Consider the following 27,071-nt stretch of genomic DNA (forward strand, 5'->3'; position numbering starts at 1 on the left):
TTTTTAAGTCACTATTATGTCGCATTGCGTCAAAATTTGAACCTAGAATACATATCGTGAAATTTATACATTTTATTATGAATTTGACATTTCATTGATGATAATTTAAAAAGACTTTTGCCTTATTTTATGTTTTTTTAGAATTTTTGCCCTTAATCTCACGTAAAAAGACCAAATGACCCTGTTGTGTTAATTGCCTTTCCCTTCTCCTTCCTTGCAAACAACTAATGCCGCCTCACAAAAAGCTTGAGAGAAACACAGAGAAGTTCACCGCCGCGAGCAGCACCGGCAGTCAGCCACCATCTCCAAGGGTTTGAGCGAATTGGGCAACACTTGTCTCCTCTACTTGTCAAGCGCGTGATATTTTCTACTAGTAGTTTACCTACAGCCTACACCACTCCTCTCTGCTACAATGGAGATCCAGAGTTCCCGCCACACTACTGCTGCTGATTTTATGCTGCTTTCTTTGCTGGTGGATGCTGCCATTCTTGCTCACCAATCTCTTCTTTTACTGATTTTTAAGGTACTCATCACTCAATCCCTAATTATATTATTATTTTCTCTAATTTTGACTTAGGGTGGATTCAATTAGGATTTTAAGGGATTTTAATTCTTTTAATGAATCTAGGGGTATTCAATCAAGATTTTAAGGAATTCTCTGAAATTCTAGGTGTATTTAATTAGAATTTTAAAATAGTTTATTAAAATCCTTAGAAATCTAGGTGTATTCAATTAAGATTTTAAAGAAGTTTATAACATTCCAGGTGTATTCAATTAGAAATTGATTTTAAAGAATTTGAGAAAGTTGAGGAATTAGAGGGAATTGGAGAGATTTCATAGTGTATTTTAAGTATCCACAAATCTCACATCTTCCTATGAGATTTCGAGGGAATTGAATCAAAATTTTATATGGAATCTCTACAAATCAATTAAACTCCATAAAAATTCATGGATTTATAAATCCATTAAAATCTCTCACATTCTCAATTGAATACACCCCCTTATAGTTTGCTGATAATCTCCTCCAATTAGCTTATAATGAATTTAATTTCTTGCCGGGGCTCATTATTCATTCCCAAATGATTTTTTCTGTGATTTTGAATTTGACTTGCGTGAATTGTATATACCATGAAGCCCAAAAATTGATACAATTGATTGAACTATGAGGATTCTTTTTCTCTGGGTCGTTATCAATGATTTTATGAATACTTGTGTTAATTTGTAGTCGTCCATTAACAAATCTTTGTGAATTTTCTCGCGTCTACCTCTACATTTAGGTTTTGATTCGATACAAAAGTGTTATTTGGCTGTTTTCACTTATTGGGGCATCCTGCTGCAACACTTCTTAGGTTCAGATTAGGGTTCTTCTTTTTGGTTCGAGGCACCAACAGAGATATTATCGGGTTTTTCTCTTAGTTGATTGTACTTATCCTTAAATCAATAAAAACGTTATCGTTTCTTCTTAAAAAAAAATATACGTCTTGGAGTGAAGTGGGTTCCTTGAAATTTCTTCCAGCAAAATTAAACATCATCAATATTGAATATGCACGGTTTTCTGTTGAAGTACAACTGTAATCGTACTTTAGTATTCTATTTGATTTTTCCTTTCTCACAGTTTCTCATCAGCAAATAGAATGATAAAGTGTAAGGCTTTCAGATTGAACTGTTCTCCTTTCCACAATTGAAGCACTAATGTTCTCTTGGAAGCCTTTAATACGAGCTTTGTTTTTGCAGAAGCGATTAATTCCAATGATTTATTTACATGCTCTGGTGGTGATGGGTTTAGCTTTATCTTATTTATAGTAAGAAAGCTGGTTTTCAGACCATCATGCTCTTTAATGTTGTCTAAGGGGGGTGTAGTCAAACTAAGATTTAAAAGGATTTTAAAAGTGATAGATTTTATAGGATTTAAAAGGATTAAAGAATTCTACAAAATTCATATGGATTTTAAAGAATTTGAATGGATTATGGTGGATTGTGGTGGAAGGATTTGAAATCCTAGGGGGTTGGATTCTTTTTAGTCTAGGTTATATATATTTTTTGCTCTCAAATCCTACAAAATCCACAACTTATTGAAATCCTCCAAAATCTTAATTTTTTGAATACACTTAGATTTGGATGGATTTTAAAATCCTTTAAAATCTTTTAATTGACTACACTTTGATTTTAAAGGATTCTAAAATCCTTTAATTAACTACACCTATATTTGAATGGATTCTAAAATCCTTTAAAATCTTTTAATTGACTACACTAGGATATTAAAGTCTTTTAAAATCCTCTTAAATCCGAGTTTGACTACACCCCCCTAAACATGTACATTTGATCATTTTTTATTTGGGGCTACAATGGCGGGCTGAAGATTTGAGCATTTCTGATGTTACAATTTGAAAGAAAGATGCTTATATTTCCGTGTATGGATCATACTGGTGGGATAGTGTATGTAGACATAACGTTTTTCCTAACAGTCTGTTTTTTTTTTTTTGAGGTCTGCATTACTCGTATATGATACGGAACTTTTCTGCCTTTTTTTTTTTTTTTAAATTTCAATGAAGGATATGGATTTTCTGCTCTCTTTCAATGAAGAATGATTGGAGTGAAGAGCTTGCTTGATTTTCCAAATTCTATGCTTTTCGATACATGTTATGCATTTTATTACATTTCTCAGGCTGGCTTTATGTTTGTTATTCAATAGGTTGGATCTTTGCGTGATGATCGTGATGCATTTCAAGATTCAGTGAGAACAGATCAGAGGTAGGAAAGACATTTTGCATTTACTTTTTGTATTGTTTGTTGTATCTAGAGGTCGTACTTGGTGCGATGGCAAGTGCCTTCGCCCATGAGCGGTAGGTCTCGGGTTCGAGACTTGGGAGCAGCCTCTCCATAAATGGGGGTAAGGCTAGCCGACATTCACCTCTCCCAGACCCTGCGTAAAGCGGGAGCCTTGTGCACTGGGTACGACCTTTATTGTTTGTTGTATCTCCATAGTATGGGGAATGGAAAGTGATGGGGCAGTGCGTATGAGACTGCATTTCAGGTTTCCAATGTCCGAACTTAATAAAGGGAAAGAGCCTGATGCTGAAAACAACGATGCAGGTGAACCAGAGGATGCCGACTCTGATGATGATGAAGATGTCGACGATGAGGACAGTGACGATAATGATGAGGATGACGGTAATGATTCAGAAGAAGATAGTGATGATGACGAAGAAGATTCTGATGATGAGGTTGAGGCTAATGGCAATGGAGAAAACGAAGATGAAGATGATGACGAAGATGATGATGGTGATGATGATGATGAAGACGATGATGATGAGGAGGATGAGGATGACGAGGATGACGAGGAGCTTAACAAGTTGCCTTCAGAAAGAAAGAAAGTAAAATAAAATGTTTCAATATGTTTTAGACTGTTTCTTTAGAAACTTGGGGCAGGTCGGAAAATATTACTGTTATAACAACATTATTTGTTAAGACAAAACCGTCGAATTTCCTTTTATAAAGATGGAAAGCGTCTTCCGATTGTCAATTGAACGACAATGTTTCCCTCCATACCCAAAGAAAAACAGAATCACGTCGGAGGAAAAAACCGAAGTGAACCAACGCACATCATCAACGGCTAACAATCATTCACGGTTTGTTAAGCATGAGCACAATTGCACATTACTAGGGAATTATTTTGTTAATTGAATGATAATGCACAAGCACTACATTTTCTACACAAGAAAGCCTTGAATCCCAACACAATTTACACACCAATTACTTGGCGTCCAAGTTCCAAAGTAGCTTTCACTCCGGCAACTTCCCGGACCGGAAAATCGCAAACTTGGAGACCTCCGAGTACCGAAACCTAATCCCGTTCTCTTCCAACAAGTTTTCCAGAACCTGCTTATCCCTGTCAGGGTTGGAGCTCTCGCACTCGAGCTCATAACACGTCCCAAAATCGTAAATACTCTCGTCCACCTCTATCTTCAGCCCCTTCCACTTATACACACCCCTCACATTCCTAAACCCACCCAAGCACACAAACCCTTGCCCTCCTCCGACACTGTATTCCTCCCTCACGCGCTTTAAGATGTCGGAGGAGTCAACGGCCGTAAGCCTCCACGGCTCGGCCACGCAGACGCGGCCGAGGACAGGGTCGAAGGGCTCTTCCAGCTCTAGGACTCGGCTGACGCCGTCGGAGATGACGGGTTTGGCCTTGAGGCAGAGGACGCAGCGCCTGTCGACGTCGTAGAAACGGAGGCGGAGGATGGCGAGGTTAGAGGAGAGCTCGGAGTTGGAGCCGTCGAAGAAGATGTTCTCTTGGATTAGGGTTTGGGTGTGGAAGGGGGAGAGGAGGTCGGTGAGCTTTTGGTGTGCGGCGGCGTCTGGGAGGCGGAGCTTCACTTCCACTTCCATTGCTTTGGGGGTTTGCTGAAGGAAGGACCAAACGAGTGAACAATGTCGTTGATAACTTGATATGGAAGCACTTGGTGGTGGGAAATGTGGCTGCGGATCTGGTGTCCCCATTTTGGTGTCCCTTTCATGTCTCCTCCATCTTTCCTTGACATGTGTCCATTTACTTGACCCAAAATGAGTTAATTATGCTAACACTCCCTGATATTTATCGAATTTTCACAAACCCCCTCATGTTTAAGCCATTATACTAACACCTCTTCAGCTTGAGTTAAGTGAATGAACACATGTCAAGCAAATAAAGAGGAGACATGAAAGAGACACCAAAACAGGGATAGAACAGCCATAAAATGTAGTAGAAATTTTTCATGGGCAAATTTCAATTTTGGTCCCACTAGGTTGCTTTGAAATTTCAGTTTTAGGTCGAGATCCAAATAAGGATAACGTTTGACGAAGGCTAAACATACAATAAATAAAACTTAATAATTTAATATCGAGCCTGCTACATGTGGTAACATGGAGGAAATTGACGAACCTCAAAACAATTGAGATGCCCCGTATGTTGAAGGGAATATGTCAAACTTGCCCTTGTATTACAACTATCAGTTGCTAAACTTCTTGTTGCTAGTTGACATTTTGGTATAGTAATATTCTTTCTTGCTTGGAATTGAGCCGGATGTGTTAGATTCGGCTAACTTGAATGACAAGTTTGATACTAAATTAATATAGTCGGTCCATTATTCTCTTTGCTGCTGGAGTAGTTGACATGGAGTTGGTATTGGACAATACATTAACTGGGAAGAAGGGCAATAGCAGAACCATTCTGCATTTCTTACTTCATATATTCCTTGTTTTTCTTCTTCCATTGTCAACCAACTCCGACGCCAAGAAGGGCCGATGCAGAGAAGAGGCAAATGAAGGAAGCCACTGCGAGAGACTGGTTGGAGAAGCTGAAAGATGTCTCATATGAGATGGACGACGCGCTAGATGAGTGGAACACTGTACTGCACAAACAATCAACTGACAAACAAGTAGAAGAAAGTCCTCTTGCTACACATTGCTTTTGTTCTCCACTTAAAATTCGATACAAGTTCATGAGTTATGGCAATATCCAAACTATTTACAACGACGAATTAGATGAAATTCATGCGGCAAAGTTGTTTGATATAATATGGTGAAATGTGCAAGAGAACAATGTAATTTCAGGGGGATGGGCAAGTAAAATACAGGGAGTGATGGCTGTAGGATTACGGCATTTTGAAAGTGCCTGCGGAACCAAACTTCTTATGTGCTTTGGAGCTATCTTGAGCATTGCTACTTTCCTCAGTTGACTTATCTTTCGCATTGCTATTATCCTCGGTTTCAGAGTATTTGAAAGTGTCCGCTGAACCAAACTTCTTACGTCCTTTATAGCTATCTTGAGCATTGCTACTTGCCTCAGTTGACTTATCTTTCGCACTGCTACTTTCCTCAGTTGACTTATCTTTCGCACTGCTACTTGCCTCAGTTGACTTATCTTTCGCATTGCTACTTTCCTCAGTTGACTTATCTTTCGCATTGCTACTATCATCGGTTCCAGAAGCACGGGGTTCCGATGAGTCAGAGAAACCTCTTTTTGCCGCGCAATCTCCGTTGCCAAGAATGTTGACTTGAGAGTGTCTAGAGATTTTAATATCTATAATCCCAGGTGGTAGTTGTTTCAATGGCGATCCATCAATCCTCATCTTTACAGATTCTGCAGCACCCTTAAACTCAAAACGAATTTCTTGTACCTAACAGAGGAGGGAAAAGCAATTCATCGGTGACTTCATTTCTAAAATTCATACACATAACATAAATTTGCTCGCTTGTTACGTGCACATAAAGAACTAAGTACTGAAATCAAGTTCCTAAAAATCAAAATTTGGCTTTATGGTATGTTTTTCTTGCCTGATGCATATGTGTAATATTTGGGTAGTTTTACAAATTAGAGATTAAATAAAATAAAAGAAAGAAACAATCGAAAAGTCTAAACATAACTGCAAGATGTTATATGACCTGATCAAGATAAATACGTTCGTTCTGAGCCAGCAAAACTTCTTTCAAACCGACAATTTCAAGCTGTCCATCATTTATGACAGACGGCTTCATGTTCTGTTGTTCAATTCCAACCAATAAAGTGTTAGGAAATAACAAAGAACACTGTTTGCAAATTCTAACCAAAAAAAAAAAATCATTAGCCTGTGCACTCACACAAATAAAAGGTACAACAACAACAACAACAACAACAACAAAGCCTTTTCCCACTAAGTGGGGTCGGCTATATGAATCCTAGAACGTCATTGCGCTCGGTTTTGTGTCATGTCCTCCGTTAGATCCAAGTACTCTAAGTCTTTTCTTAGTCTCTTCCAAAGTTTTCCTAGGTCTTCCTCTACCCCTTCGGCCCTGAACCTCTGTCCCGTAGTCACATCTTCGAACCGGAGCGTCAGTCGGCCTTCTTTGCACATGTCCAAATCACCGGAGCTGATTTTCTCTCATCTTTCCTACAATTTCGGCTACTCCTACTTTACCTCGGATATCCTCATTCCCAATCTTATCCTTTCTCTTGTGCCCACACATCCCACGAAGCATCCTCATCTCCGCTACACCCATTTTGTGTACGTGTTGATGCTTCACCGCCCAACATTCTGTGCCATACAACATCGCTGGCCTTATTGCCGTCCTATAAAATTTTCCCTTGAGCTTCAGTGGCCTACGACGGTCACACAACACGCCGGATGCACTCTTACACTTCATCCATCCAGCTCGTATTCTATGGTTGAGATCTCCATCTAATTCTCCGTTCTCTTGCAAGATAGATCCTAGGTGGCGAAAACGGTCGCTTTTTGTGATCTTCGCTAGATTGCTCCGGTCATTAGTGTGGATAAGTATATAAATGGATAGAGATAGGAAAGCAAACACAAGATGTACGTGGTTCACCCAGATTGGCTACGTCCACGGAATAGAAGAGTTCTCATTAATTGTGAAGGGTTTACACAAGTACATAGGTTCAAGCTCTCCTTTAGTGAGTACAAGTGAATGATTTAGTACAAATGACATTAGGAAATATTGTGGGAGAATGATCTCGTAATCACGAAACTTCTAAATATCGGAGTGTGGTGTCGTCTTGACTTGCCTTATCTGTCTCATAGGTAGATGTGGCATCTTCTCTGGAAGTACTCTTCCTCCATCCAGGGGTGGTATCTTTAACTGGTGGAGATGCACAAGGTAATGTATCAATTTCACTTGAAGCTTACTTGTAGTTTCAGGCTTGGTCAAGCGCGATACAAACCATGTAGTAGGAGTCCCCCAAGTTGCCGAGCTAGGGGGTCTGCTGAAAGAGGTGACAGACAAGGTAAGCAATCAGAGCTCCGACTGATTGTTCACCTTCTCCCCATCTTGCAGCAGCATGAAGGATAAAGAGAAGAAAAATGAGAAGAGATGATATGAGATACTTTTGCTTTTGAAGAAGTAACTTTCCACAGGCTTATTCTTGAACTGAGCTGGAGGGTTTTCTGGTTTCCTCCAGAATATAAGGCCGACTGAAGAATTTGAGGGTCAAAACAAGTCCATCAAATCTAGAGTACGTTCCACCCTGCTGATATGGGATACTTTTGCTTTTGACAGAGTAATGGATGTATCGGCACGTGTGCTGTTACGCTTGTCTCCACATGCTTCCTTGTATCCTTCGCACTTGCCCTATCTGTTCCTCAAGCAGATGTGGAATCTTCCCTGGAAACATAAGATGTTGAAGATGAGTACTCGAGAGCAATGTCAGGTAAGTAATCAGGTAAGGGGTTCCAGGCAATCAGTTCCTGGCTGGAAGCTTGATTCCAAGTGCTGACTGATTGCTCTCTTTCTCCTTGTCTTGCAGGTAAAAACAAGGCCAAAGGAAAAGACAGGGAAAAAGCATGATATGGGATACTCTTGCTTTTAACCCTGATGATATGAGATATTCTTGCTCTAGTATAGCTTGTTTGCAGAGGTATTATCGGGGGGAAAGAAAGCTGAATATTTCGAAAGGCTTCGTTGGGAGTGCCCTCTCAGATATGATGAAGGGTTGAGCATTTTTGCAGGTCTGCCTGTCCGTTGGGGATGGAGGTCGACATATATAGGAGTCTCCCTAACAACAAGTAGTAATGCTATTCCTTTACCCTGCTTGGTCATAGCACGGTAGTGGGAGCTGCTAGTTTCACATGTTTTAACTCTGTCAGAGCACTTTGAAAAAGTGGTCTGTGGTATCTGGCTCTCGAGATTCGGAGAACGATGCCTCTTCGATTTTTGAGAAAGCAATCATGCTGGGGGTCTGGCTCTCGAGATTCGGAGAGCAGTGTCTCTTCGATTTTTGAGAAAGTAATCATGTTGGGAGTCTGGCTCTCGAGATTCGGAGGGCGGTGCCTCTTCGATTTTGGAGCAAGCAATCCTGTTGGGAGTGTTGTCTCGAATGTGAGTAAAGGTTGGGCATGTTTGCTAGTCTACCTTGCCACGAAGCACAAAGGTTGACACATAGGGACTTTCCAATTATCCAGCAATGGTACTGTTCCTTTACCCTCTCTTCGCTTTTGAGAAAGTAGTCATGTTGGGAGTCTGGCTCTCGAGATTCGGAGGACGGTGCCTCTTCGATTTTGGAGCAAGCAATCTTGTTGGGAGTGTTTTCTCGAATGTGAGTAAAGGTTGGGCATGCTTGCTAGTCTACCTTGCCACGAAGCACAGAGGTTGACACACAGGGACTTTCCAATTATCCAGCAGTGGTACTGTTCCTTTACCCTTGTGGGTAATAATATGGTAGCTAGACCTTCAAAATTTATGTGTCTAAACTTTGCTAGTGCTGTTTCTTTGCTATTCTTTTACCTTTCTTGGTCAGAGCGATGTAGTGGGAGCTGCAAGCTTCACGTGCTCAACTTTGGCAGAGAACTTTGGCAAAGTTATCTGTGGTACCCATGAGCTATTGTTGCGTGTGGGAAGTGGGTGATTGAACAGTAAGATTCATGTGCTTTCTACTTCACCAGAAGTCTTCGACAGAATGCCCATAATTTCTGCAAAGCTGAGTGTGCGTGTGACAGGTGCTGACAAGGCTAGAAAAGTAGGTGCCTCTTCGATTTCTGAGATCGGCCCTCGTGGTCTCTGAGCAGCCCAGCTTTTGAGAAAGCGAGCGCCTCTTCAATTGATTCGGAGAACGATGCCTCATCGATTTTTGAGAAAGCAATCATGTTGGGGGTCTGGCTCTCGAAGATTCGGGGAGCAGTGTCTCTTCGATTTTTGAGAAAGTAATCATGTTGGGAGTCTGGCTCTCGAGATTCGGAGGGCGGCGCCTCTTCGATTTTGGAGCAAGCAATCTTGTTGGGAGTGTTTTCTCGAATGTGAGTAAAGGTTGGGCATGTTTGCTAGTCTACCTTGCCACGAAGCACAGAGGTTGACACATAGGGACTTTCCAATTATCCAGCAATGGTACTGTTCCTTTACCCTCTCTTCGATTTTTAAGAAAGTAGTCATGTTGGGAGTCTGGCTCTCGAGATTCGGAGGACGGTGCCTCTTCGATTTTGGAGCAAGCAATCTTATTGGGAGTGTTTTCTCGAATGTGAGTAAAGGTTGGGCATGTTTGCTAGTCTACCTTGCCACGAAGCACAGAGGTTGACACATAGGGACTTTCCAATTATCCAGCAATGGTACTGTTCCTTTACCCTCTCTTCGATTTTTAAGAAAGTAGTCATGTTGGAAGTCTGGCTCTCGAGATTCGGAGGACGGTGCCTCTTCGATTTTGGAGCAAGCAATCTTATTGGGAGTGTTTTCTCGAATGTGAGTAAAGGTTGGGCATGTTTGCTAGTCTACCTTGCCACGAAGCACAGAGGTTGACACACAGGGACTTTCCAATTATCCAGCAGTGGTACTGTTCCTTTACCCTTGTGGGTAATAATATGGTAGCTAGACCTTCAAAATTTATGGGTCTAAACTTTGTTAATGTTGTTTCTTTGCTATTCTTTTACCCTTCTTGGTCAGAGCGATGTAGTGGGAGCTGCAAGCTTCACGTGCTCAACTTTGGCAGAGAACTTTGGCAAAGTTATATGTGGTACCCATGAGCTATTGTTGCGTGTGGGAAGTGGGTGATTGAACAGTAAGATTCATGTGTTTTCTACTTCCCCAGAAGTCTTCGACAGAATGCCCATAATTTCCGCAAAGCTGAGTGTGCGTGTGACAAGTGCTGACAAGGCTGGAAAAGTAGGTGCCTCTTCGATTTCTGAGATCGGCCCTCGTGGTCTCTGGGGAGCCCAGCTTTTGAGAAAGCGAGCGCCTCTTCGATTTCTGAGATCGACCTTCTTGGTCTTTGAGCAGCCCAACTTTTGAGAAAGCAAACGCCTCTTCGATTTCTAAGATCAACCCTCGTGATCTCTAAGCAGCCCAGCTTTTGAGAAAGCAAACGCCTCTTCGATTTCTGAGCAGGCGCCTCTTCGATTTCTGAAGCTCCGTCGAGTGCAGATTTTTATAGGGGCTGGCATTAAGTTCCAAAGCACACTTGAATCTCCACCAGTAGAAGCTTCATTCTTGCACTTCTAAGATCTTGATTTGTCCGACCTCTTCTCTCTTCAACACCTTTGAAAATGTCTGGCCCCTCCGACCGTCGTTTTGACTTGAACCTTGTTGAAGAGGCAGCCCCGCCTTCTCCAGACAACATATGGCGCCCATCCTTCGTCTCCCCTACTGGTCCTCTTACCGTTGGAGATTCCGTGATGAAGAATGATATGACCGCTGCGGTGGTGGCCAGGAACCTTCTCACTCCCAAAGATAACAGACTACTTTCCAAACGGTCTGATGAGTTAGCTGTTAAGGATTCGCTGGCTCTCAGTGTTCAGTGTGCAGGTTCTGTGTCTAATATGGCCCAACGCCTATTTGCGCGAACCCGCCAAGTTGAATCATTGGCGGCTGAAGTGATGAGTCTCAAACAGGAAATTAGAGGGCTCAAGCATGAGAATAAACAGTTGCACCGGCTCGCACATGACTATGCTACAAACATGAAGAGGAAGCTTGACCAGATGAAGGAAACTGATGGTCAGGTTTTACTTGATCATCAGAGATTTGTGGGTTTGTTCCAAAGGCATTTATTGCCTTCGTCTTCTGGGGCTGTACCGCGTAATGAAGCTCCGAATGATCAACCTCTGATGCCTCCTCCTTCTAGGGTTCTGTCCAGTACTGAGGCTCCAAATGATCCCCCTCCGGTGCCTTCTCTTTCTGGGGCTGTACCGACTGCTCAGACTTCTCCTAAGCAACCTTTGTGAAGGCTCCCTCTTGTGTGTTTATTTTGACTCATGTATATGTACATATTTGTAGCTTATCGGGGATATCAATAAATAAGCTTTCCTTCATTTCAACGAATTGTGTTAAATACACCAAAGCCTTCTTCGCTAAGTTCTTTGAATTTTCTTTTGTTGAAGCTTGTATATTGAAGCTTTCTGAGTGGAGCATGTAGGTTGGGGTAGTGTTCCCTTAATTTCCCGAGTGAGGAAAACTTCTCGGTTGGAGACTTGGAAAATCCAAGTCACTGAGTGGGAACGGCTATATGAATCTTAGAACGCCATTGTGCTCGATCCTGTGTCATGTCCTTCGTTAGATCCAAGTACTCTAAGTCTTTTCTTAGAGTCTCTTCCAAAGTTTTCCTAGGTCTTCCTCTACCCCTTCGGCCCTGAACCTCTGTCCCATAGTCGCATCTTCTAATCGGAGCGTCAGTAGGCCTTCTTTGCACATGTCCAAACCACCGTAACCGATTTTCTCTCATCTTTCCTTCAATTTCGGCTACTCCTACTTTACCCCGGATATCCTCATTCCTAATCTTATCCTTTCTCGTGTGCCCACACATCCAACGAAGCATCCTCATCTCCGCTACACCCATTTTGTGTACGTGTTGATGTTTCACCGCCCAACATTCTGTGCCATACAGCATCGCCGGCCTTATTGCCGTCCTATAAAATTTTCCCTTGAGCTTCAGTGGCATACGGCGGTCACACAACACGCCGGATGCACTCTTCCACTTCATCCATCCAGCTTGTATTCTATGGTTGAGATCTCCATCTAATTCTCCGTTCTTTTGCAAGATAGATCCTAGGTAACGAAAACGGTCGCTCTTTGGTATTTCTTGATCTCCGATCCTCACCCCTAACTCGTTTTGGCCTCCATTTGCACTGAACTTGCACTCCATATATTCTGTCTTTGATCGGCTTAGGCGAAGACCTTTAGATTCCAACACTTCTCTCCAAAGGTTAAGCTTTGCATTTACCCCTTCCTGAGTTTCTGTAGACATCGAAATTTCGGTAAATAAATGTTGACCGATAAATCAAAGTGTCAACGCTCATGTATTGCATAAATTTTACACGTAGCATGTGACTCAACGAAAATTGAAATGAGTTGGAAAAGTCATCAAATAAGACACGTGTCAACACCTGGCAGAAACGACTTATTTCATCTGGGATATTATATTCAAAATTAGGCCTTGGAAAATTCTATAAATACAAGCCCATTTCATTCATTTGAGGAGGAATTCATATTACACCTTGAAGCTCTGAAGCTCTGAAACTCCGAAGCTCTCAAGCATCCAGGTTCCCGAAGAATCAAGAAAGCTCTCTTCGTTCTTCGTTCATCGTTCATCCAAGATCAAGCCCCAACGGCCCTTTGGATCAACAATCATCCACCAATTCAAGATCAAGCCCCCGACGGCCCTTGAAGAAAGCACCATCGTTCATCATCCGTTCATCCAAGATCAAGCCCCAACGGCCCTTTGGATCAACAACGTCGACAAATCCACACACATCCAACCGTTCTTCAAGATTAAGCCCAAAAGCCCTTGAAGATCCGTTCATCACTGTTCTTCAAGATCAAGTCCCAACGGCTCCTTGAAGATCCGCTCAAATCCACCTTCAAAGATCAAGCCCACGGCCCTTTGAAGAAACTTCCAACAATTCATCCAAGATCAAGCATCAACGGCCCTTGGATCAACAAAACATCCACCAATCAACACCTTACGGAGATCGAATCAGAGGATCAAAATAGAGAGAGATTGTAACCCAAAATCATCAAATACATAATATTTGTTTGTGCACGTCGTTCTTGTCTCTTTCGTTTCAGGAATTTTCCGTGTTCACAGTTTCATCTATCAACACTATATCGTCTGCGAAAAGCATACACCAAGGAATATCATCTTGAATATGTCCTGTTAACTCATCCATTACCAACGCAAAAAGGTAAGGACTTAAGGATGAGCCTTGATGTAATCCTACAGTTATGGGAAAGCTTTCGGTTTGTCCTTCATGAGTTCTTACGGCAGTCTTTGCTCCTTCATACATATCCTTTATAGCTTGGATATATGCTACTCGTACTCCTTTCTTCTCTAAAATCCTCCAAAGAATGTCTCTTGAGACCCTATCATACGCTTTTTCCAAATCTATAAAGACCATGTGTAAATCCTTTTTCCCATCTCTATATCTTTCCATCAATCTTCGTAAGAGATAGATTGCCTCCATGGTTGAGCGCCCTGGCATGAACCCAAATTGGTTGTCCGAAACCCGTGTCTCTTGCCTCAATCTATGCTCAATGACTCTCTCCCAGAGCTTCATTGTATGACTCATTAGCTTAATACCCCTATAGTTCATGCAATTTTGTACGTCGCCCTTATTCTTGTAGATAGGCACCAAAGTGCTCGTTCGCCACTCATTTGGCATCTTCTTCGTTTTCAAAATCCTATTGAAAAGGTCAGTGAGCCATGTTATACCTGTCTCTCCCAAAAGTTTCCACACTTCGATTGGTATATTGTCTGGGCCTATTGCTTTTTTATGCTTCATCTTCTTCAAAGCTACAACCACTTCTTCCTTCCGGATTCGACGATAAAAAGAGTAGTTTCTACACTCTTCTGAGTTACTCAACTCCCCTAAAGAAGCACTCATTTCATGTCCTTCATTGAAAAGATTATGAAAATAACCTCTCCATCTGTCTTTAACCGCGTTCTCTGTAGCAAGAACCTTTCCATCCTCATCCTTGATGCACCTCACTTGGTTTAGGTCCCTTGTCTTCTTTTCCCTTGCTCTAGATAGTTTATAGATATCCAACTCTCCTTCTTTGGTATCTAGTCGTTTATACATATCGTCGTAAGCCGCTAACTTAGCTTCTCTGACAGCTTTCTTCGCCTCTTGCTTCGCTTTTCTATACCTTTCACCATTTTCATCGGTCCTCTCCTTGTATAAGGCTTTACAACATTCCTTCTTAGCCTTCACCTTTGTTTGTACCTCCTCATTCCACCACCAAGATTCCTTTTGGTGTGGGGCAAAGCCCTTGGACTCTCCTAATACCTCTTTTGCTACTTTTCGGATACAACTAGCCATGGAATCCCACATTTGGCTAGCTTCCCCCTCTCTATCCCACACACATTGGGTGATTACCTTCTCTTTGAAAATGACTTGTTTTTCTTCTTTTAGATTCCACCATCTAGTCCTTGGGCACTTCCAAGTCTTGTTCTTTTGTCTTACTCTTTTGATATGTACATCCATCACCAACAAGCGATGTTGATTAGCCACGCTCTCTCCTGGTATAACTTTGCAATCCTTACAAGTTATACGATCCCCTTTCCTCATTAGAAGAAAATCTATTTGTGTTTTTGACGACCCACTCTTGTAGGTGATCACATGTTCTTCTCTCTTCTTAAAGAAGGTGTTGGCTAAGAAGAGATCATATGCCATTGCAAAATCCAAGATAGCTTCCCCATCCTCGTTTCTCTCCCCAAAACCATGGCCACCATGAAAACCTCCATAGTTGCCTGTCTCCCTGCCCACGTGTCCATTTAAATCTCCTCCTATAAATAACTTCTCCGTCTGAGCAATTCCTTGCACCAAGTCTCCAAGATCTTCCCAAAATTTCTCCTTCGAACTCGTATCCAACCCTACTTGAGGTGCGTACGCACTAATCACATTGATAAGTTCTTGTCCTATTACAATCTTGATTGCCATGATTCTATCTCCTACCCTCTTGACATCTACAACATCTTGTACCAAGGTCTTGTCCACGATGATGCCAACACCGTTTCTCGTTCTATTTGTGCCCGAATACCAAAGTTTAAACCCTGAGTTTTCTAGATCCTTTGCCTTACTACCAACCCACTTAGTTTCTTGTAGGCACATAATATTTATCCTTCTCCTCACCATAACTTCCACTACTTCCATAGATTTTCCCGTTAAGGTTCCTATAAAAGGTAAAGAGCTAAAAACTAAAGAACCTCACTTTTCGATCTTTGTTCATATTGGATGATCCCCCAAGATCGCTTGGCAAGTTAAGACAAACAATTGACTTGATTCTGTACACCAAAAAGAAACTTAGAATGCCAGCAAGAATTCCGCATCAGTATGCATGTTTGTGAATTTGTTCCTCTGTTGTCCATTTGTCTATGCACACTTGGATACATATCATGAAAAAAGATGGCTTGGTAATAGAAGAATGGATATGTGTGTGTGTGTGTGTGTGTACAGAGCATTGCCCTTCAGTTTGTTTGACAATGACAGAAATATGCCAAGATAGGGGAAATAGTCCATAGTCGCTTCGTCAATACTTGATACACTAATGAAACTTTCCATCTGTTTGGAGTAAAACAATTATGAAATCCAAGGGGGAAAAAGGAAAAATGGCTGGAAGACGCCATAATGAAAAGTCAAGAAACATTTTTTCTCCATTTAATCATGCAAACCAGTGAGATCTGAGATGAGAGAAAGCATGGTTCATAACAACATATTTAAGAAACTAAATTACACATTAGTATAATTGATTTAAAATGTAAGTGTTCGAGTCAAAAGCAACAAAAATGAGGTGAATATAAGTTTGATTATTTACCCGCTAGGAATTTTAAGTGGTTCCAAACGACCATGCCTTATAACCTCAACGTTTACAAGTGATTTTAAGGACCTGTTTGGGACAGAAATAATTTTAATATCAAAGAACGAATATTATAATAACAAAAAACCTAAAACATCTGAGCTGGAGTGCCATATTAATTCAATGTCAAGTGCTTCAAGTGCAGACTCCATGCTTCTGCACTGCTGGTCAGCCATAAGTACATATGCCAGGCCACCACCAGTATTCATGATGCAGTACCAGAAATTCATAAAACATGGAGTTTGCACTGTGGACATCTGCTCCTTAACCAGCATGTTTCAATGACTATTCATAGTAACATTATGTACTCAACTTGGCTTAAAGTATATATGAAGTGTCACACCCTGCTAATTATGTCGGTAACCATAAAAATCATATGTCATGACTCGTGGGATAAAACCATTGTGTAAAAACTGATAGTAATTTCAACCCAGCAATAAAAGCAGGGTATTGTATACACCAATAGACTAGATTTTAACGCCTAATTGGCAATGTAAACAAGCACGAAAATGGTCAGGGAATGCATAAATTAAGTCCTCATCTTGAAGATTGAGCTCATGTAGCCCTTACGGTACAGTTTTTTGTGTTTAATGCTGTATGACACCAACAGGGTAACTTTGTGGGTCATGGTGAAGGCTTATAATGATTAAGGCTGACATCAACATGACCCGATTCAGGGATTCTATAGTTTTAATGGCTTTTGTTGGTGTCTTGAAGGGTTAAAATTCAAGAATTTCAATACTAACGGATTAAGCCTTGTATTAATAAAAATAAGTACACTAAAGGTCGTACCCAGTGCACAAGGCTCCCGCTTTACGCAGGGTCTGGGAGAGGTGAATGTCGGCTAGCCTTACCCCCATTTTATAAGTACACTAATAAAACTTAAAACTACAATGTTAGCTATCTGTATTTAAAAATGTGCATTTGCCACCAGCATGACCATAGATCTTGTCGATTTCCTTTGATAGAAATCTAATGAGCACATCTGTGACTGTCTAAAGTGCTTAAACAACACACAGAATGGTAGTAACACAATCACTACAACAACAACAACAACAAAGCCTTTTCCCACTAAGTGGGGTCGGCTATTACAAGTACAGTGCCTTTTCCCACAATCACTAACAGATACAAAATATATAACAAGAGTTTTCAAACCAACTTCTCAATTACATGAACATAAGCTAAATAACTACCTTGCAGTAGACCAGTAACCTCCGCACGATCTTGGAGCATCAACTCCTGTTGGCATATAAATAGACAAGACACTGTACTTGTAGTATTTATTAAGGTCATTAAACTTGAATATCACAAGACCTAACTCCAAATGAAAGAGAACTTTTATCTTCACAAAGTAATTATGGACCCCATACCAAGAAAACAAGAATATAACATTACCAATATTTAGATATGCTTCAATTAAGGAAGATGATGAAGTCCTCAAACCAATAAACATAAACACAACAGGAACCCTGGTCTGTTTTTATGGTAATTTATTTGGTTTTCATTGGAAAAATAGTATATAATCAGGAACCGTGGTCCTATTAGAATATAGAAAAGTTCATTAAAATGTCCATGCACCCATCTCATTTCACTATATCTTGAATACAAGAATTAATAATGCTTTTATTGGCAGTCTTTCCTATTTCATGTGCTTCTGCACTGATTTTTAGTTCTCCGCATTATCATCCATCAGTTTTGTTGTATTCCATTAGGTTTTCAGAATACCTTTTTAACATTCACGGAGAATTTAGACATCTAGCGAGTAAATCAAATAAATTGCAGCATGGATTTCAGGTAAACAATGACATCTTCATCTAGCGAATAACCAAATGGCTAAAAGTTTCCTATTGAACAGATTTCTTGCAAAATTGATTCTTAAAGGGAAAACTATACAGCTATGTATCAATGCATGGAAAAAGGGAATATCTGACAGGATTAAGAAGGAAAATGAAAATATAAAAAACAAAAACCCAAAACCAAAATCCAAAAACTTGGTGGCTGCCTTATATACTCTTACCCAAGCTGAAATAGCTCCAGAATCCTCCTGATAATTCCAGATTATCCTAAAAAAATGAGAAGTCAGGGTAAGGAGAATTAAATAAAAATGAAAAAGTACAGACTTCATAAGTAGATTGTTCATATGTTGTGCTGATTTCAAACAGAAATGTCAAACTGTGGTCCTTCAGTACTGCATGTTGAAACCTCTTTTACCAACCGCCAATTCAAAGTACAAACAAGTCAGGATCATATCCTTGAAGTCATGGTGATTACAAGAAATCACCATGAATCCAGCTAACCATTTGATTCACCCAGTAAATACTGATGATCATTCCAAAATAAATCGGAACCAACCATGACGGGGCAGAAAAGGCCCAAGAAATATCAAAATTGCCAACGTTAATAAGATTTAAGTTCACAAGGACTCTCATACTGGCACTCCTCACCGAATTGAGAGTACTTTGTATAAAGCACTTCTACTTAGTAGTATTCTAATTAGTGGGAACTTTTAAGAAACGCATAAACCTTTAATAAGTAGTAACCCAAGTGCTTCTTATATTCACTGGCAAGCAATAAGTGTTTCTCCAGGAACCACTATAAAAGCACCTCTGTCTATTTTATCCAAACACTACCTAAAGAATTGTTGATATCTGGAAGGTCTTTTGTTATTGTCACAACAGTGTGAAACAAACCCATAAAACCTTTGGATGCCTAAACCATTTTGTTTACTTGAATTAGAAAACATAAGGAATTCATGTTTGTGTTCTCAAGTTCTTGAAGTCAAGGGTATTTTTGGAATTTCAAGATTCGTTGGATATAGGCTATAATCAGGATCCAAGGAGCCTACATCAAGTCTATTAGGACCCAATACCAACCTTCCACAAATACCAAAGATGAAACTTAGAGGTGTATAGGAGGGAGGTGGAATATTTCTCCATGTAGTGGTGTCTATGGTGAACACATTTTATCTCAAATTACAAGGAAAGCTTAGAAGTCTTTCTGTCTTAGAGTAATCAAAGGTTGCAATGGGATCTGCACCTTTGACGTGATTGACTTAACATGGTGCAGTCCATGCAATATAAAATTTCTACAGGGCTGCCACCAGCATTTGTGTGGTACTAACGTCAGCACATAACTCTGATTACCATTATGGTTAAGCCAGCCCTCTATTATGGATTTATCCACTCCCAAGGTGTTATCTACAAAGATATTATAATTTATAAAGGTAAAGGATGTTTGAAGAAGAGAAGAAAATAAAATCAAGAGCAAAGGTCTGAGAAAATATATTAAATTGACAACTGACAAGTAACAAATATTTTCTATAAACTGAACTAATCTATGATTTAAGTTAAAGTATGATGTCATCATCATTCATTGAATACTTCATTAGTCTCAGGATCACAGAAAAGATGGGCCCGTTGAGAATAACACTTAACACTAGAGGATAAAGGCATGAAAAGAGAGATTTTTTGTTGGTCCGAAGAAAATGGTGATCTTTTTTTTTATCTCAAAGAAGTGATTCAAATGGATAGAGTAGGGGGATTGGGGATGGGGAATTGAGCACTTGGTTACCTCAGTTTCCGTAGCCCCCTTGTGAACCTTAGTTTCTGTAGCCCCTTTATGAACCTCAGTTTCTGTAGCCCCTTTGTGAACCTCAGTTTCTGTCGCCCCTTTGTGAACCTTTGTTTCTGTATCCCCTTCGTCAACCTCAGTTTCTGTATCCCCTTTGTGAACCTCAGTTTCTCTCGCCCCTTTGTGAACCTCAGTTTCAGTAGCCCCTTTGTGAACCGCAGTTTCTGTATCCCCTTTGTGAACCTCAGTTTCTGTGTCCCCTTTGTGAACCTCAGTCTCTGTATCCCCTTTGTGAACCTCAGTTTCTCTCGCCCCTTTGTGAACCTCAGTTTCAGTAGCCCCTTTGTGAACCTCAGTTTCTGTATCCCCTTTGTGAACCTCAGTTTCTGTATCCCCTTTGTGAACCTCAGTTTCTGTATCCCCTTTGTGAACCTCAGTTTCTGTAGCCCCTTTGCGAACAGGACGAAATACATGAAAAAAGTGTGGTATTTCTTTAAGATCTGTAGAACTTTGAATAGATTTCATCTTAATGAGAATATGCCAGCTGAAACCCAATAATAATCACATAAGATTACCACTGGAAGCCTATAACAAATATGCAATTCACATACAAAAGCCCATATATAACCCAACACCATTCAATTTCTAAATTTTCTTAGAACCAAATTATGGGATCCATTAAAACATACTCAAGTTTGGCTTGTTTGTCTACTGGAAACGGTCTATCAATATATTGTCTCAAGCCTGGCTTGTTTGCCCAAACCCTTATTGTACTTTTCCTCAAATTCCAACTTGTTTTTAATAAGAAAACAATAAATATGAGTTAGACCTGTCAGTTTTTATCTGTTGTGCCGCTTGTACTTGATCCAGGAATGATGTCACTGATTGACGATCAACTTTAGGCACCTTCTGCAAAATAGCAAACAAATTATAACTTAAAAGAAGCATACAATACTGACCTAGCAAAACCCTAATTTAGACAGAAAGCAGAAGAAGAAAGTGCAGAAGGAGGTAACAGCCACTTTCAGTTTCATTCTAATGTGATAATGAAATTAGACCCTCTTCCGAAGCTCTAAACCACACACACCTTCTACATGTCTGTATATACTCATAGTAGTTATCAAATCATGCTCTGGAATCATGTGCGGGCTCAAAGTTGTCCTGACCCAGCGCTCTTCCCAAAACCTCACCTTATTCCTATAACCCACCTCAATCAACAACAAAAGAAGAAAAATAATTGATCCCTTGAAAGATGCTTTCATAAACTAAAAGATGTCCTACCCATCCAAACGAAAGTGGGATGTTATTTTCAGTCCCATGTGATATCGGCACAATGGAGGGCGACTCTGGTAATTTCAAATCACAAATAACTCCAAGAATCCGGTTAACCACGTCATCCCCACCAACAATCTGAAAAGAAATATATGTTAGAAAGACAGCTACAGCACAACCCAAAGATTAATTAAACGAAAAATATCCAAAATGTATGTCAGAAATTGTTGAAATTATAAATACAAATCCGAAAACAAAAAAAAAAAAAAAAAAAAAAGTGTTGAACAATTGACTACATGGGATAAATTTAACATGTTACTCACTATAATTCTCATCCTCTTTTGAATATAATCAGCAAACTCAAATTTTTTACTCTTATGTAGAGCACCATAAACCTCCTTTAGCACGCTCTCAGGATCCTCTACCTTTATTGGTCCCTTAGAATCAGAGTCCTCTTCCAGCACAGCAAGGACCTAGGAAAGAAATTATAATTTGAACACTATCAAGTTAAGAATGTTTACAATCATACAGGTCAGATTTCTTTTTTAAAATAATCATTTCAAAATGCCTTTCCTCAAGGAGAGACAATTACAAAGAGAAAATAATACCTGCTTTTTATTAAGACGGTAGCAAAATTCGTTATAGAGTTGTACTCCAAGTTTTTCATCTTTTATATCAACAAACACTAAAACTGGGCAGCTTGGTATATCGACAGAAGGTTCACCAACCAAATCATGTTTAAGCAATTCGTCAGGTATATACATCTGCTTCAAGAAACGTTTGGACCTACAATTTGATCCACAGTATTCTTATTGCATGTAAATATGAATTTTGGGGAACCAAAGCTTAACAAATATAAGAATCACCCTATTTAGTTCACTTCTTCATAAGGGGTAATCTTATATAAAAGAACTTGAAACAAATTCAAGGAACAGCAGCATCAAATACTAAGCATTAGTCTATACTCCACGAAATTCAATATTATATGTATGTAACACTATCACAATAAAGGAGTTAAACTGAAGAATGAAATACCAAAATTCACCCATATATATACAAAACCCATCAATGAAAAAGAGGGGTTTAGAAGAATACTCAATCTCACGAATCTGCTCCGGAATGATTCCTGCAAGCGCCTTAGCAGCCAATGGAAGGCCATGACATTGATCCTTAATTTCATTCTCAATCTTACTCAAAGTTTTGTGAAGTGAAATGTTTAAAACTTCTTTGTTATTCTCCATAGTCTCCTCAAATATGCTCCAGCAAATTTCTTTGTCCAAAGGCTCAACATAAATCAAGTCCCTTTTTTCCACCACCTTTCGAGCCACTTCTGTTAACCTACTAGTGACAATGACCGCACCACCGCTACCCTTAGGCAATCCGCGCCATAAGCGATCCTCAATGTTAATGTGGCGCCGCTGCACATCATCCAACACAATCAGATACCTCTTACCAGAAAACAGTTGGTTGAGCCTTTCCAAGATCTTACCAAGGTCAACAATCCTCCCATCCAGAGTTTTGCCCAAATGATCGAGAATGCACGTCTCAAAGCTAAACCTACTAAACTGTTCTTCCTCTTCCCTCATACCCGAAAAGGGTAACCAAATTATAGGATTAAACTTACCCTTTACTCTCTCCCTTTTCAAAACCTTGTGCACCAGGGTGGTCTTACCCACACCAGCAATCCCCACCACCCCAATTGTCGTAAACCCATTTCCGGTAGAGCCCTCCCTACACAGCAAGTCCTCAACTTTTTCTGCCAGCTCATCAAACCCATAAACAACCTGCTCATCAAACCCATCAACGACTGGACAAGGTGGCGGTTCCACCTCCTCCGCCCAACAATCTCCGACGTCATTGTCCAGCCCCCGGGCGTCCCCCAAACTCTCCAGCTCCTTCCTCAATCCATCCAGTCTATTATTCATCTTCTGGATGAAGTAAAATCCAAAAGGGTTGAAGAGTAAGAGCTTCTTGTTGAGCTCCTTGCATTCCTTTGCGAAGATTCGGCACTCGGCCAAAACGTCGTTGAGTTTGTAGAGAAAATCGATGATTTCAGAGTAGTCGTAAGGACTGCGGGGCATTATATCTATCTCTCTGGCCCGATTTTTGATCGACTTGAAGGAAGAGATGAGATTTTTTATTGTTCTGAAGTAGGTGATGGAAATTGAACCTGATAATTCCGACTCGGCGTCTCGAAGCGAGCTCAAGAACTTTCTCCATTGAAATTCTGCAACGTCCACTGCCATTGATGCTCGTTGTTGTCCAACAGTGGGCGCTTAGCTTCAATTCTATGAATTCATAAGGGAAGGAAACCCCGCCTTTGGTTTAGGCATCAAATGCATTTCACATGGACCAAGAAAAGAATCAAAAAGTAAAAAATTATTAAACACTCCCTAAAAACTTGTGATTTATTCCAAAGTAAAACTTGTCATCTCTTTTCCGCTCTCTAATTTGAAATTTGGGTGCTTAATTGTTGATGGATGCCAAAATAAAATACAAAGATACGTAGAGAAAGTCGGCGGAAGTAATTTGCTTCGGAACCCTTTCTCTTAATTCATCAAGTTCGAGAATTCGAACCATTGAAATTTGATTCAACGATTACAAACAAAAACTCACTTTAAAAGTTATATAACTTTAACTGCTGGATCAAATTTCAATGATCCGAATCCTAAACTTAATGAATTAGGAGAAAGGTATCTAGAGAGGATCCCTTTCCATATCTTGCAAATCAGCCAATCAGAAAATTTGTTTAGGAGTGTAAGGTATCAATCTCTTCCTCTCCCTAAGTACTACAACTTTCCTTTTTGTTTCACCCAATTTTGTTGAGTATTGAAGAAGTTATACTCATTTGAATCTTACCCAGTTTCCGGCGAGTCCGACAGCTTTCGAGGCTTTTTCCAGCCAACCCACGGTGATTTAGACGTCGTGCGAGGTACCATTCTCTTCATCTCTTTGAGAACTACAACTTTCGTTCTTGTTTCACTTGATTTCGTTGAGTTTTGACAAAGTTATAGCCGTTTAAAGGTTGTGCAGTTTCCGACCGATTTCCGGCTTTCTCTCCCTTTGGGTCTGGCGACCCACCAAACCCAAGGCCTTTGGGCCTTCCTTGCCGAGCCCAACCCTTTTGGTTGTGAGGCCTTTGGGCCGTGAGTGTGTTGTGTGTGTGTGTATGTGTGCTGTGTGAGTGTGTGTTACGTGCCGTGGGTGTGTGTGTGGGGGTTTGGGCCTAAGCCCAAACCACCCATTTTCACCCTAACCCTTTTTTAACCAATAACCTTAGGACCCTAAACCCAAAACCCTTTCTTAGCGTAATTCGACGTCCTGAATCCATTTCCTACGTCCGTTTTCCCAAATTCAATTGCTATTATATAGTTTTATTAATTGAGCCCTTTATGTGCTTAGGGGCAATTATAGTGACATTTATGTCTTCCCTAGTTGCGTGGCTCTTCGGCAGCGAAGTACTGTGAGTGGACCCCTTCTAAAAATGCATGTTTTAATAGTAGAAATGCATACATGGAAAGGCATGATTTAATGATTACGTTTTATGAAACGCTTTGAGATAACATGCTTACTAAAGCTAGTTTGAATTATTACTATTTTTCCTATAACCCATGTTCTTATAGAATATCCGATGGATGATGATATGATATTTAGAACATGTTTCGAACACCTCTTTATAGTATAAATGATGGATGACTTTATACTATGAAGTTGCTTTTCAATATATATATGTTCAATGGTTTTGTACTTACCTAGTGGTCATTTCCGCTACGGGACGTATGAATAGATTCCGGTCCTTCCCGGGCGACGGTTTGGGGTTGGCATAGGGACTGGAGTGTGTTTCATCTGGCTATTTAGCACAGGGACAGGGAGCCGGCATAGGGCTTGGGGGTTAACGAACATTCACTAGTGATTATTATATATGAGTTATGATTTGAGACATTACACGGCATGCTAGGTTTCGGAAAACCTATGTTTAACATTATATATGTGTTTTCATAAAACATGGGGGTTAGTATGTTGATAACTGTTTTATTATATATATATCAACTTGGTCCACTCATATTTGTTTTGCGTCCCTTTCAGGACTTAGAATCGAGGCATACAATCTCGGCATCAAGGCACTTCCGCATCGGCATCTTCGAGTCCTCTTGGTGTGGGACCCATTCTTTTATTCATTCAATTTTATATTATTTCTTTTAGTATTCTAGTTAGTCGTATGTTCTGAACACGTTCCTTAAATGCATATTCTTTATTCTTTTATATTTATAAACCTTATCTATTCCTTGTTTTCAGCAATTGCACTCAATAAATGGCTTTCGTCACCATCAGGTGTCGGCCAGCATGTGCCTATCCTAGTATTCGGGGAAATATCGGGATCGGGGCATGTCAGCCATGAATTGAAGTGAAAATTTGGGCCAAGGACATGAACCAAAAGTGGAATTTGGTCTTTGATGCGATGAAAGTTAAGCACTCAAATTAAACCCTCTTGTTGTCAAATTGTAGTATAAATGCAAGTATGGATCGTTCTAAACCGGGGATTAGGATGGCTTGCTAAAACCTTTAAACTGACTCAAAAACATAAAAACAAAATTAAAAACGTTTGAATAGACTCAAGGGACTCAAAACAGATTCTAAAGATTCAAAACAACTTAAAAACACTTAAAACTGCCTAAAAACACAAACTGGGCAGATTTGGACTCTAAATCAACTTTGGACGAATTTAGTGTTTTGGCTTGAATCAAAACACTCAAAAACACAAACAAAACATAAATTTAACATTTTGAAACAAGAAAGTAAAAAGGGGATTTTGGTTTGGATGAATTTGAAATAAACAAGCAAGTTATAAAACTAGGCAGATTATAAAATGAATTTGAGAAATAAAATGATGGATGGATTAGTTAGAGGTCCGTTCTTCACACATGACACACTTGTACATAAATCGATTTCCAATTGCTTTTCAATAAACTATTATGCTCAACACCCCAGATTAACCGTGATGCACAAATTAACCCTCAGATTTTTCTTTACTCATTGAATTGGATGAATGCATGCGACAACCCAAATCATTCTCTAAAAGTCCCCTATATGAATGCATAATAGAGATACAATTAGAGATCATTACGTTCAATGAAAATCATAAGTGTTGACGAGACAATTATAACTATGAATGCATGATACAATTGCCAAGAATTCAATTAACGCGATTGTGATAAACAACCTTCACTACTCATGAATATAAACTTGTAACGATTAGGTGATACTCATTTATATTCTAGCATCTAATTCATCCATGAAAATTAAGTATGCATCCTTAATAAACATACAAGAATCAGTTATGAATAAAATAGATAATTGAATTGCAATCACAACTTATCACATCACAATTGGAAGAAATCAATTCATATCTCAAGCATGTTCATGGCTTCAAACTTCCCCCTAACTAAATGGGGGTTTAGCCACTCATAATTGCAACAAAATCAGAAAATGAATTTAACATTGGAAACAAAAGAAAGAAAACACATAAACGCTCCAACGATCCAAGTTGACAGCACGCACGTCCAAGCACTTTCCTTTCCTTCATTTGCTACGGCACAAGGTGTTGGTGAGTGTTTGAAGGTTTGTTTGTATGGAGGAATGGATGTAAATATGAATGGATGTGTTTGGATGAAGGTTGTATTGAAATGGGAGTGAATGATCTAAAAAAAATATAAACTCCATTTATGTTGCACACACTTCCTTTTATAGAGGAAGTGCAAGGCAAAGCATGGGTAAAATGGAATGGTGTTGAAATGATTCAAAGGTGAAAGTGGAGTAATGATGCAAAGCATGGGTAAAATGGAGTGGTGTTGAAATGATTCAAAGGTGAAAGTGAAGTAATGATGCAAAGCATGGGTAAAATGGAGTGGTGTTGAAATGAT

At 39.9% G+C, this 27,071-nt stretch overlaps 3 protein-coding genes across 52 annotated transcripts; 1 reads left to right on the top strand and 2 right to left on the bottom strand.

The window, feature by feature from the left end:
• Positions 1–186: 186 nt before the first annotated feature.
• LOC126611628 (uncharacterized) lies at positions 187–3,528 on the top strand. The gene is made up of 3 exons (XM_050279990.1): positions 187–523; positions 2,693–2,751; positions 3,035–3,528. Exons 1-3 carry the CDS (start codon positions 413–415, stop codon positions 3,381–3,383), a joined length of 519 nt encoding a protein of 172 aa, XP_050135947.1. The 5' UTR covers positions 187–412; the 3' UTR covers positions 3,384–3,528.
• A 129-nt stretch (positions 3,529–3,657) lies between these two features.
• On the bottom strand, positions 3,658–4,521 carry LOC126611626 (triphosphate tunnel metalloenzyme 3-like). Its single transcript, XM_050279987.1, has one exon. It carries the CDS (start codon positions 4,504–4,506, stop codon positions 3,784–3,786), a length of 723 nt encoding a protein of 240 aa, XP_050135944.1. The 5' UTR covers positions 4,507–4,521; the 3' UTR covers positions 3,658–3,783.
• Positions 4,522–5,424: 903 nt separating this feature from the next.
• LOC126611615 (uncharacterized) lies at positions 5,425–23,621 on the bottom strand. 50 transcript variants are annotated; one of them, XM_050279978.1, is made up of 14 exons: positions 22,246–23,621; positions 21,759–21,936; positions 21,474–21,623; positions 21,160–21,288; positions 20,708–20,787; positions 20,230–20,422; positions 20,095–20,148; positions 19,879–19,959; positions 18,326–18,371; positions 17,502–17,547; positions 16,267–16,338; positions 15,664–15,736; positions 6,430–6,525; positions 5,425–6,164 (listed from the first exon to the last, which is right to left on the bottom strand). In XM_050279978.1, exons 1-14 carry the CDS (start codon positions 23,394–23,396, stop codon positions 5,640–5,642), a joined length of 2,874 nt encoding a protein of 957 aa, XP_050135935.1. In that variant the 5' UTR covers positions 23,397–23,621; the 3' UTR covers positions 5,425–5,639. The 50 variants fall into 50 exon arrangements, with proteins under 50 accessions (XP_050135935.1, XP_050135930.1, XP_050135927.1 ...); XM_050279973.1 differs by having other exon boundaries at positions 19,879–20,040; positions 20,284–20,422; positions 22,246–23,620; XM_050279970.1 differs by lacking the exon at positions 20,095–20,148 and adding an exon at positions 20,176–20,202 and having other exon boundaries at positions 19,879–20,067; positions 20,284–20,422; positions 22,246–23,620.
• Positions 23,622–27,071: the final 3,450 nt, after the last annotated feature.

Source organism: Malus sylvestris, chromosome 17, assembly GCF_916048215.2.
Source record: "Malus sylvestris chromosome 17, drMalSylv7.2, whole genome shotgun sequence".
Classification (NCBI taxonomy): Eukaryota; Viridiplantae; Streptophyta; class Magnoliopsida; order Rosales; family Rosaceae; genus Malus; species Malus sylvestris.